The following is an 11,501-nucleotide window of genomic DNA, read 5'->3' as shown; positions in this document are numbered from 1 at the left end:
TTTCCTCGAGTTTCCTTTGTGGGTCTCTTTTAAGAGAAAAGTCATTCTTTTCCCTCCGGGAGGGGGAGGGAGCAGCTCTTCTCTTCTGCTCCATCAAGGATTCAGAACATATTCCAGCCAAAAGTTCCTTAAGATGCCTGGCAGTGTGGGCAGCCCCTAAATATTTATGAAACTCATATATGAAATATAGATGAGTCGGTATAGAAAACTGGCAGATGCCAGAGCTGAGCAGGGTGGCGCATACCTGTAATCCTACCACTTGGGAGGCTGAGGTAGGATGGCTATGAGTTCCAGACCAGCCTGGCTTACATAGTCAGTCCAAAGCCAGCCTGAACTACACAGTGAGACCCTGTCTCAAAAAACCAAAAAGCTGGGGTTGGGGATTTAGCTCAGCGGCGTAAGCGCCTGCCTTGCAAGCAGGCAGTCATGAGTTCGATCCCTGGTACCAAAAAAGACCAAAAAAAAAAAAAAAAAAAAAAAAAAAACAGCAAAAAGGCACATTCTTTCACAGACACCTCTTTAGGCACAGGAGCCAACTGGATTAGCTAAGGGTTGCACCACTCTTGCACCCCCTCCACCCATCTGCTACCTCCCCGCCAGCAGACTAAAAAGGATTTGAGGACACATGGATTCGGGCCCAAACTCGTGTTTATATGTGAGGTGGACAAAGGCCAGAGATGTCAGGGGGGACACTGAGGCAGAGCCCAGGAGGAGGGCTGTGCGGGGACCTGGGGTCCAACATTTGTTCTGGAGGCTCAGAGATCCAGGATTCCAGGAGTCTCACAGCAGACACGCGAACACAAGGGCCAGCAGCAGCCCAGCGGGGCCTTCAGGCGGTGCCTCTGGCGTCTGGAGAGTCGGGCTCCTGGAGCGGCCCGGGCAGCAGCGACCCAACGTCGTCACCGCGGAGGGAGATCCAGGGTGCTGCAGAGAGAAGGCACCGGGGCTGCGGCCTGCGCACTGCTGCGTGCGCATCCGCGCCCACCTCCCCCGGCCTCTGGCCTCCAGCTCCTGAGCCTAGTTTTCTGGGCTCGGTCCCCTCCCGCCGAGGCACCCCGCCCAGGTCCTCACCTGGCAGCCCGCTCCTCATCCTCCGCCACAGCAGAACTCCTCCCGCGGCGGTGGCAATGAGCAGCAGGAAGCCCAGGACTATCCCCACTATGGGCACCGAGGACCCGGCAGGTGACTCTGCGGCCAGAGAACGCCCAGGGATGTGTCCAGCCCTCCATCCACCCTGGAGGACTGGAAGTGGGGGTTCCTGGTCCCGCCCAACCTCCGAGATCCCCAGGTGACACCTTGGGCCTGGCTGGGTGTTGAGAACCAGCCATAGCACCCGGGTGCGGTGGTGCATGCCTGTCATCCTAGCACTCGGAGGCTGAGGCAGAATGATTGCCACCAGCTTGAGACACCCTGGACTATTGTACAGTGAGTCTCAAAAAAAAAAGAAAGAAAGAAAGAAAGAAAGAAAGAAAGAAAGAAAGAAAGAAAGAAAATAGAATAGAATAAGAAACAAAACTAGCTAAAGCCAGGAGAGGTTGGAGAGGTCGGTCTCCCTGACCAGGGACCTGAAGCAGTGGGTGGGTGGTTTCCAGCTCTCGGAGGTGGGGTAGACACAGGGACCCCAGAATGGCAAGGCTGGAGGTGATCAGTCTTAAAGCAAGAGTCAGACGCCCTGGAGAGCAGCAGCAGCAGCAGCGGCAGCAGGAGGAGGAAACGGGCCAGCAGGTGCCAAGTCCCCGTGGACAGGTTCAGCAGAACAGAGGCCGCCAGACTCTGGGACACCAGCATCAGCAGGCAGCGGACACAGGGACACTCAGGATTGGGACGTCCCCGGCTCACCCAGCTCCACGGAGAGCGGTTGCGGTAGCCCCGCGTGCTGTACCAGGCAGCGGTAGTTGTGCTCATCCCCCCGCTGCACCGTGAGTGACGACCACGCGTGGAAGGAGCCGTCGCCGTTGGGGCCGAAGCCGCCCTCGCCGGTGCCGGCTGCCAGCCCGTTGTGGAGGAAACGTAGCTGCAGCTCCGGGGGGTAGAAGGAGAAGGCGCTGCAGGTGAGCACGGAGAAGCCGGCATCGCCAGGCCGGGCCTTCAGGCGCATGGAGGGCGGCTCTGCGGGGACAGGACGGGGGCTGAGCCCAGGGTGAGCCGGGCTCACTGCCTACCACCATCCTGTGCTCTGAAATGCTCTGAGTCTGGAGACTGTAGTGGTAAAAAAAGGGGAGGACCAGGTGCCTGGCGCACGCCTGTCATTACACTAGGTGGGGAGGCTGAGGGAGAAGACCCCCAGTTCAAACCAGTCAGGGTTATAAACTGACTTCAAGACCAGTTTGAAACATAGCCTGACCCTGTCTCTCAACCTCTGCCCCCTTCTATAAATTAACAGCAAGCCAGGTGTGGTAACAGTTGCTTGCAATTCTAGGTACTCAGGAGGCTGAGGCAGGAGGGCTTCAAGTCCTGCCTGGGCAACCTAGCAAGGCTATGTCTTTTTTTTTTTTTTTTTTTTTTTGCAAGGCTATGTCTTAAAATAAACCCACTTGGAGAAGGCTGGGCTGCAGCCCAGCAGCAGGACACCAGCATGGTCAGAAGGCTCTGGCTTCAGTCCCAGTGCTTCCCTCAAAACTAGGCCAAAGGGATTTGAGCAGCAGTCAGGCACGGCCGGGCGTTCCCTGGGAGGCCCAAGGGTGGGGCACGCAGCTCCCATCCTGGCAGAGGCAGAGCTGCGGGCTCAGCAGAAGAGCAGTTCAGCAATTCTTGGGAAAGGCGGCCTGTCCTGCCTTCCAGAGTGCCTGTGTGGCCTTGGAAGCTGGGCTGAGGTCAGGGTGGTGCCTGCACATCAGCCTTGTATCCTTTTCCTGTCCCTGCTGCTTTCCAGGAAGCACTGGCTCTGCTCTGTGCTGTGTTCACCACCACATCATGTTTGACTTTTGAGCCAGTCAGTGTCTATGTAGCAGCAATTCTCCTGCCTCAGCCTCCCAAGTCCTGGGACTAGGGGCGAACACCGCCAGGCCTGCCTGTCAGCTCTCAGGACTTTTGTCTCCAGAGCACAGTGTTTTCAGTCTGGGCTGAATCTAAACACAGAAAATTCGCCTATTCTTTCTGCTTAGTGAGACACTAGGAACCAAAAACATTAAAAAGAATTACATAACTGAGTTAGGTGGCAGGGACCTATAATCCCAGCGCTTGGGAGGATGAGGCAGGTGGACTGCAACAAGTTTGAGGCCAGTCTGGGCTATTAGGTGAGACCTTGTCTAAATAAATAGGGGACCAGGGATAATGTTCTGTATGGCGGTTTCTGATTTAACACAAATTTTAATGACTAATTCCCACCCACACGCACACCCTGTCTTACCACGAGTTGTGAACATAGACTGCCGGGATGGGTTTCAGTGGGGTGGAGAGGCTTTGCATTTATGTGCACAATTTTGTAGGTGTTTGTATTATCTGGGATCTTCCCTTAGCTTTCACTGGATTCTCAAAGTGGCTGAAAACCCAGAAATAAACCAAAGCCAGGCGTGGTGACTCACATCTGTGATCCAAGGACCAAGGAAGGCTGAGCCAGTTTTTTGTTTTGATTTGTTTGATTTTGCTTGAGGCAGGGCTTCACTATGCAGATCAGGCTATCCTTGACCTCACTCTGTAGCCCAGGCTGACTTCGAATTTGCAGTGATCCTCCTGCCTCAGCCTCCCAAGTGCTAGGATTAGAGACATGTGCCACCACGCCTGGCTCAGGAGTATCTTGAGTTTGAGGCCCTAGGCTACAGGGAGAGTCCAAGTCCAGCCTGGACTACATAGAGAGACCCTGTCTCAAAACCCCCAAATTGCTGATGTAGCTCAACGGTAGAGCGTGGGCCTAGCATGCACAAGGTCCTCTGTTCCATCCCAGGACCACAAAACAAAAACAACAAAATCCTAAATTAACTAATGAACTAATTAAAGGCTCACAAGTGAAAACAACAACAAAAACTAAATTAAAAAAAAAAAAACTAAATAAAGATGGGCAAGGGACTCAGACAGACATTTTCCCTTGAGAAATCATGCAACCAACCAGCAGGCATATCAAAGACACTCAGGTCACTCGTTATCAGGGAGAGAAACCAGCACCATGAGACACAGCCCCTGCCCAGTGAGGCGGCTGCTATCAGAAACTAACAGAAGATTTGAAGATCGCAAGCCAGCATCAGCCCTGATACCACACCGCTCACTCAGTGTTGGCCTGAGGTAAAAGGGCCTGGGGGTATGCAGTTTCCTCCTGCAGAGGGAAAGCTTGCTCTGTCCAGCACCCAGTATTGCATTAGGAGTCTTTGTTCCCCAAGCTGAGATCAGGCTGTCCAGTAGACAGTGGCTGTGCGTGGACTGTGGCCTCACTGGTGTCAGCGCAGAGGGAACACAGCCTCGACCAGTGGCAGATGAATGGGAAAGGAAGCTCAGGGCCTGCACTATTAAATCCAAGGGGGAGAGGCACACAGGCCTTGATCCCCGCATTCTGGGAGGCTGAAGCAGGAGGATCACAAATGCCTGCTCACCCCGGGCAAGTCAGCAACTCAGAGAGCCCCCATCTCAAAATAAAAAATGTAAAAGGCTAGGGATATGGCTCAGGGCAAAGGCTGGGGGTTCAATCCTTGGTCCTGCAAAACACAGAAATGCAAAAAGAACTGCTATGGCCTGTAACAGGGTCGGAGGCCTAAGGAGGTTACACTCAGGGAAAGAAGCCGGTCACAGAAGGGCCAGTTCCACGCAGCTCTACTTGCAGACGTGGTCTACAGCACCAGACTCGAGGGACAGAAAGTAGAATGGGGTCACCACACACTGCAGGACGGAGAAACAGTCACTACATGGTGAGGATGGAGTTGCAGATACCAAGATGCAAAAGCTCTAGAAATCTGCTATATAACGCACTGTGCCCAGTACTGGTTTCTTGGTGTTTTCTTTTGTTTTGTTTTGTTTTGGAGACAGGGTCTCATTACGTAGCCCAGCTTCGCTTCAAACTCATAGAGTTCCTCCTGCCTCAGCCTCCCAAGTGCTGGAATTACAAGCATGCACCACCACACTGATGAAAGTTCCAATTTTTAAAAACCGGGTTTAAAAAAAAAAGCCAGCACTCACGCAGGCAGCCAAGAATATAAATGTGTTGTCAAACAATGAAAACTGAAATCAGGAGGTTGTACTACATACTCATTAGACCAGGTAACATGAAAGATTTTAAAAGAATCCATTTCTGGCAAGTCTGGAATGACTGTAATTCCACATAGCTGCTAGGAGGAAACAGCACAAACTGCTAAAGCTGATTGTATTATTTCCTTCCCCACAGCTCACTGATTCCATGTATATGCATTTCCTAAGAATAAATGGAAATTCAGAGAACAGACACATAGAGCTGGGAGTCATGGCACTTGTCTATAGCTCCAGGCACTCGGGAGGCTGAGGCAGGGGGATCATTTGAGCCCTGAAGTTCAAGGCCAGACATCCTGAGCACCACAGTGACAACCCACTTCAAAAGCGAAAACCAAAAAAAAGTATGAGCATATTCATAGGAAGCCAGGCATAGTGGTTCACCCTTCTAATCCCAGCACTCTATGCTCGGCTGAGGCTGGAGGACTGATCACTCAGCCTGGCCAATTTAGCAAGACTCTGTCTCAAAATAAAAAAAAGAAGGACAGTTTGTAATAGCTAAATCTTGGAAACAGCTCAAATGTCCCACAGCCAGCCAAGCGTGGTGGCTCACGCCTATAATCCCAGCACTCAGGAGGCTGAGGTGGGAGGATGGTTGCGAGTTCGAGACCAGCCTGGGCTACAAAGTGAGATCAAGGCCAGCCTGAACTGCATAGAGACCCTGTCTCAAAAAGACAAAAAAAAAAAAAAAAAAAAAAAAAAGCACTGTATAAAATAAATTTAAAAAGTGGCCCGAGCAACCCTGACGGGTGGGTGGGGAGTACTTGGCCCAGACAGTCAGGCTGGGCAGGGCCCTGAGGGTGGCCACGTCCAACACTGAAGATGAAGCTGGGTGGGATCCGGCCAGGCTGGGACCCCAAGCGCAGGTCCCCTGCAGCTGGAAGAGCAACAGCCAAGGCCAGGAGGGCAGCGCTGGCGCTGGGAGGAGGGGAGAGAGGAGCAGGCGGCTCAGCCTGGTGCCCAGCCCTGCAGACTCCGGAGCAGCCCTGGGGTTTATTCTTGGATACTGGGGAAGCCACTGCAGGCTCGAGGGGGGTGCCCCTGGCTATTTGGAAATGTGCCCCGACTTCCAGATGTGAATGGGGTAAAGTGCAAGTGAGAAACCACAGCAAAGAGCATGAAAGACACAAGACCTCTAGGAACCTGGGGAGTTGGCACTTGGAGAGGCTGAGGCAGGAGGATCGCTTAAGCCCTGGGGTTCCAGACCAATGTGGGTAGACGTTATCTCCATAATAAAACAAAGGATAGTACCTATGAGTTCACAATAATACTTAGACAAGATAAAACTCAAGAATCCCTTGAGAGGTTGACAGATGATGACTCAGATTCTGGATAATCACGGGCATGGAGACACGTGACTGTAATCCCAGCACTCTTGAGACCGAGGCAGGAAGATCACCATAAGTTCAAGGACAATCTGGGCTGTATAGTAAGAGACCTGCTTTTGGGCTGAGGATAAAGTTCAGTGGCCCAGTGCCTGCCTGGCAAGTGTAAGGAACTGAACTCAGGAATCCAAAAAAAAAGAGAGAGAGACTTTGCTTTAAAAAAAAAATCAAACCAGAACAAAACAAAAAATCATTGTCTTAGCCACAATCGAATCTAGAAAAGACGAAGCTGCCACTTTACAGAACAGAAAGAGGACCACATTGTACCTCACAGACAGACAATGGGTAAAACCTGGCCTGGGCAAGAGCCAATGGAGCAAACACCTACAAAAGAAAGGAGAGAGGAGGGTGGAGATGCAGCTCAGAGGTGCAGCTGGTAAGTGTGAGGTCCTGAGTTCGAGTCCTGGTATGAGAGAAAGAGAGAGAGAGAGAGAAGGAGGATATTCCTAATCACAAAAATTACTCAAGTCGGGCTGGGGATATAGCTCAGTGGCTTAAGTGCCTGCCTGGCAAGCACAAGATCATCAATCCCTGGTACCAAAAAAAAAAAAAAAAAAAAAAAAAATTACTCAAGTCAAAGCATGAACCTAAATATAAAATGCAAACCCGTTAGGTATGGTTGACTCAGGCTTGGTGGTGACAGCTGACACATCCCGCCAGAAACACGGTCCTGAGAGAGAATGGGGCTTGGACTTCACTCCCCTTGCAGACTTCTGCTTTGTGAAAGCTAGGAAGAGGGGAAGCTCTGCCCGGAACGGAGGCTGCGAGACACTGTCTGACAAAGGACTGGCTCCAAAACACAAAGGCTCTCAAAACTGAACTATAAGAAGATGACGCAGTCCTCCAGGTCCTCAGGAGGCTGAGACAGGAGGATGGCTTTGAGTCTGAGAGCAGCCTGAGCTACACAGAGAATTCAAGGCCAACCTGAACTACACAGTGAGAACCTGTCTCTAAAAGCCAAACAACAAAACAAAAGAAAAGAGAAAAAAAGGAGAAAGACAGGGAAAGATGGGCAATGGGCAATCTGTGGACCTTGGTGGGTGAAATTCAGAAAGCGCTTACAATCGAGACGGCAAACAGGAACTGGGCAGTTCCAGGGTTCTCTCTAGCGTTCTCTCTAGCCTGACAGAGTGACCTGCTCCAGATTTTCGTTTTGTTTTCAGTATTGGGGACTGAACCTAGGGCTCTGCACTGAGCCTGCCTCTCCTGCTCTCTTGTTCCATCATGATGATGATTTGAGACAGGGTCTTGCTGTGTAATCCAGGCTGGCCTTGAGTTCTCTCCAGTCCTCCTGCCTCAACCTCTAAAGTGCTGGCATTACAGTGTGAGCCACCACATCGAACTCCCCAGTACTTTGTTATTTTTATTTTGGGACAGGGTCTCACTGAATTGCTAAATTGTCCAGGCTGGGTTTGGCATTGTGATTTTCCTGCCTCAGCCTCCCAGAACGCTGAAACCATTGGCGTGTGCCACCACACCTAGGTAACGTTGATGCATTAATATAGGAAATATTCTATGTGTAAAACTGCCAAAGTTTAATTTGAGGAAGTAAGAGGCAGTATTGACCAACAAGAAACACTGTGGTTGATACATATATTTTTCTTTCTTTGTTTTTTTTTGGATTGAACTCATCACTTGCACTTGCTAGGCAGGTGCCTAAGGTGCTGAACTAATCCCTGGCCCCTTTAGTTTTTGTTTTCTTTTGTACTGGGGATTGAACTCACAACCTTACACTTGCCAAGCAGATGCTTAAGCCACTGAGCTAAATCCCCGGCCCTTTAGTTTGTTTTTTGAGACAAGGTCTTGCCATGTAGTTCAGGCTGTCTTAAACTCACAGCAATCCTCCTGCCTCAGCCTCCTAGGTGATGGGATTACAGGCATGCACCACTATGCCCAGTGTGTTGCTAATTATTGAGTCACAGAAATGACATTAGCTGGGCATGGTGGTGCACACCCATAATCCCAGCACTTTTAGAGGCTGAGGCAGGAGGATTGCTATGAATTCAAAGCCAGTTTGGGCTACACAACAAGACCCTGTCTCAAAATCCTCATTCCCTCTAATTAAATGAGCTTGAAAATTTCCATAAGTAAAAAAGAAAACCACTTGCCTGAGTCCCCTCTTTTGTGGCAGTTAGAGTGAATACATGGGACACCTTACCAGCAGCAGAGGGGGAGGGGACACAGGTGCCCTTGTCTCTCTACCCAGAACCCAGTGAGCCCCCTGTGCTGAAGTGGGGGGCTGCTGCTCAAGGTGGGAGAGCTTCCGGAGGGGGTGACACCCAGGCAGGGCCCCTAAGGAGGAGGAAGATGCCAGGAGAGAGGCAAGGGGGCTTGCATGGGCTCAGGGCAGGGATAGGGCCTGCAGCCAGTGGTCAGGTATGTCCTGGGGCTGAGGCACAGCCACTGGGCAGGTAGTGACCATGCTGGGTGGGGTAAGACATTAAGGCAAGGAGCTGGGACTTCGTCCTGGGACACCCAGGCCAAGGACAGGCAACAGCTTTAGGTAAACAGAGGTGTCCAAGAATGTGCAGGTCTCCTCTGCTGGGGGTACCTGAGGTGAGGGGGAGGGAGGATGGAGACAACACAGCCGCTGTCCTCCCAGCACTGGGGAGACCGAGGCAGGAGAATCACCTCGCGGTGGAGGGCAGCCCGGGCTCCGTAGGGAGCTCGAGGCCGACATGGATTACATAAGGAGACCCTGTCTCCAAATATCAAACTAAGCCCAAGCGGAGGGCACTCACCCTTCCACTCCAGGTTCCTGCGGCTCCGCTCCAGGTGGTCCAGCAGCCGCTGAGGGCAAGAGCTGAGCAGGAAGGTCTTCTCCTTGCTCACCACCTCTGCCTTCTTCTCCCACTGCTTGCTGATGCTCAGGGCCTCGGGCCAGTCTCCAGTCCAGCTGCCGTTCTCAGGGTGGAACTCCATGAAGTCCTCCCCGTTCAGCGCAAACAGGGCGGTGGGCACCGAGCTGTTATCAGGGCTGAGCTCACAGCCCAGGATGCCCTGCAGGGTGTAGGGACCTGGGGTGCCCAGGACAGGGCAGAGGGTGAGGGGCACGGTGGCCTCAGACCCCAGCCCTGCCTCTGCCCTCAGCCCCAGGACCCGCCCCACCTTTTCCCCCCAGGGCTTTGAGAGCCTCCAGAAAGAGGCTCTCCTTGTTCTTCAGGTCGGTGGTCTCCATTTCCCAGTACCAGGACACCTGGGTTTCCCAGACCCAGGCCCCACAGGGCTCGGCCTCCCTGCGCAGGCTGCTGTAGCTCAGGTACTGCTGCGGCCCCAGCCAGCCTGACACCCAGAAGGCAGGTGACCCCGTGGCGGGCGATGAGACTGCCGTGAGGTGGTACAGGAGGGACAGGTGGTTCTCTGCTGGGGAACACATGAGGGTGGACACGGTCAGCGAGGTGGGGGACACACAGCCTGAGAGACTGGACTTCAGCCAGGAAGGGGAACTGACTTGAGAGAGAGGGACAGGGACCCTGAGAGGGGACAGGGACATAGAGAGGGGACAGGGACACAGGGACCCCGAGAAGGGACTGGTGGCTTCCGGACACGGTCCGAGAGAGGACTGCGCAGAGGAGCCACCACCTGGGCGCTGGGCTGGGGAAACTTGGAGTCGCCTCCTGGCCAGGCCGGGTCCCTTGTGCCCCATGCCCAGCGCCCTGCAGCCCGCACCCCGTTCCCCGCCGCCGCTCACCTGCGCCCCAGGTCTGAGGCAGGAGCAGAAGCAGGAGACCAAGCGCCCAGGGCCGAGGAGGCCCGGGCTCCCCCATGCTGAGGGCGACCTGGGGCGGGAAGCACACGTGACTTGGCTCGGGCACCCGCCCCACCCCTTCCCCTCGCTGGCCCGGGACGCAGCCCAGCCGGGACGGGACGCGGGACCCCAGGTTTGGGGGGTCCAGGCCGGACTGACAACAATGCCCTCCTGCTCAACGAACTTTCACCCCCTAATTTGATCCGGTTGGGTTAATTAATTACAGACCTTGGATAGGCCCAAATTCACTTCCCGTTGTTCTGCCCACCCTTCCCCTCCGTCCTCGGCCCCAGGAATCCGGGCCGGCCTCCCCCCTCACCCCTGCGTCCAGCGTCCAGCGATCGTCCAGCGACCGCGCGCACAGCCAGGTCCTCGCCGCCCGCAGCCCCGGCGCTCCCGTGACTGGAGACCCCAGTTCCTCTCTTACATCCTGTAGGCGGCTGCTCCCGACTCCCTCCCGGCACAGGGGCCCACCCCCAGCCGCAGGGCACACCCCAGACCCAAGGCCCAGCCTTTCTGGGGGCGTTTTCCCTGCCTGTGTCTCCCTTGGAGCCTGCTCCATCGCTCCTGGGCTGAGCGCAGACCTCCGGAGTCCTGGCCTAACTTTACCAGGAACTCCTAGGGCCACCCGTGCGCCTCACTGCACCTCACTTCTGCGGCCAGTTGCCCTATTTAGCATTTAACTCTTTTGTTTGTTTGGTTTTCAGAAAGGGTCTCACTATGCAGTGTAGGCTGGCTTGGAACCCAAGGCAAACCTTGTGTCTGAGCCTCCCCAGTTCCGGATTGAGGGTGCAACCACTACACTTGGCTCCTTTTACATAATTCTGAGGTGTGTCCCACTTTAAAGACTCTCCAGCACCCATGGAACCCCTAGCCTCCGTGCTGCGAGCCCTGGAGCCAGTGCAGGAACCTGGTCCTGCAGGGCTATAGCAGGGCTTCTGATGGCCTCTGACCGACGCAGGGCTGGGTCTCTGATGGTCTCACCCACCCCAAGCACATGGAGACCCTGCCGCCAGGAGCTGTCTCTATTCTCCCTGGCTGTCTCTATTCTCCCGGGCAGCGTCCTCCTCCTCAGGGAGCCTGTAAATGAACTAGAAGGGGCTGGAACCACCACTGTGACTCATCCATCCCTGGGCCACCTTGCGGCACTCTCCCTGTATTCAGCCAGTTCTCCCTTCCTGCCAATATGGGGTCCCCAG

The 11,501-nt window shown here is 54.0% G+C and overlaps 1 protein-coding gene across 4 annotated transcripts; it reads right to left on the bottom strand.

Annotated features, from left to right (window-relative positions):
- Positions 1-630: 630 nt before the first annotated feature.
- On the bottom strand, positions 631-10,763 carry Fcgrt (Fc gamma receptor and transporter). 4 transcript variants are annotated; one of them, XM_005001763.4, is made up of 7 exons: positions 10,622-10,763; positions 10,246-10,333; positions 9,663-9,917; positions 9,296-9,571; positions 1,840-2,109; positions 1,072-1,188; positions 631-924 (listed from the first exon to the last, which is right to left on the bottom strand). In XM_005001763.4, the coding sequence occupies exons 2-7, from the start codon at positions 10,319-10,321 to the stop codon at positions 830-832; spliced, it is 1,089 nt and encodes a 362-aa protein (XP_005001820.1). In that variant the 5' UTR covers positions 10,322-10,333; positions 10,622-10,763; the 3' UTR covers positions 631-829. The 4 variants fall into 4 exon arrangements, with proteins under 4 accessions (XP_005001820.1, XP_013003361.1, XP_063109171.1 ...); XM_013147907.3 differs by having other exon boundaries at positions 9,663-9,914; XM_063253101.1 differs by lacking the exons at positions 1,072-1,188; positions 10,622-10,763.
- Positions 10,764-11,501: the final 738 nt, after the last annotated feature.

Source organism: Cavia porcellus, unplaced genomic scaffold (assembly GCF_034190915.1).
Source record: "Cavia porcellus strain 051 isolate PalLab524CR breed Dunkin Hartley unplaced genomic scaffold, mCavPor4.1 scaffold_7, whole genome shotgun sequence".
Classification (NCBI taxonomy): domain Eukaryota; kingdom Metazoa; phylum Chordata; class Mammalia; order Rodentia; family Caviidae; genus Cavia; species Cavia porcellus.
Note: the sequence above shows the minus strand (reverse complement) of the source record. Positions and strands in the feature narration are given on the sequence as shown.

Coding starts and splice junctions, on each gene's coding strand:
- Fcgrt (XM_005001763.4), bottom strand. CDS start 10,321: ATGGGGGAGCCCGGGCCTCCTCGGCCCTGGGCGCTTGGTCTCCTGCTT. Junction 9,918..10,245: donor GCCTCAGACCTGGGGCGCAG/GTGAGCGGCGGC, acceptor TGTGTTCCCCAG/CAGAGAACCACCTGTCCCTC. Junction 2,110..9,295: donor CAGGAACCTGGAGTGGAAGG/GTGAGTGCCCTC, acceptor CTGTCCCCGCAG/AGCCGCCCTCCATGCGCCTG.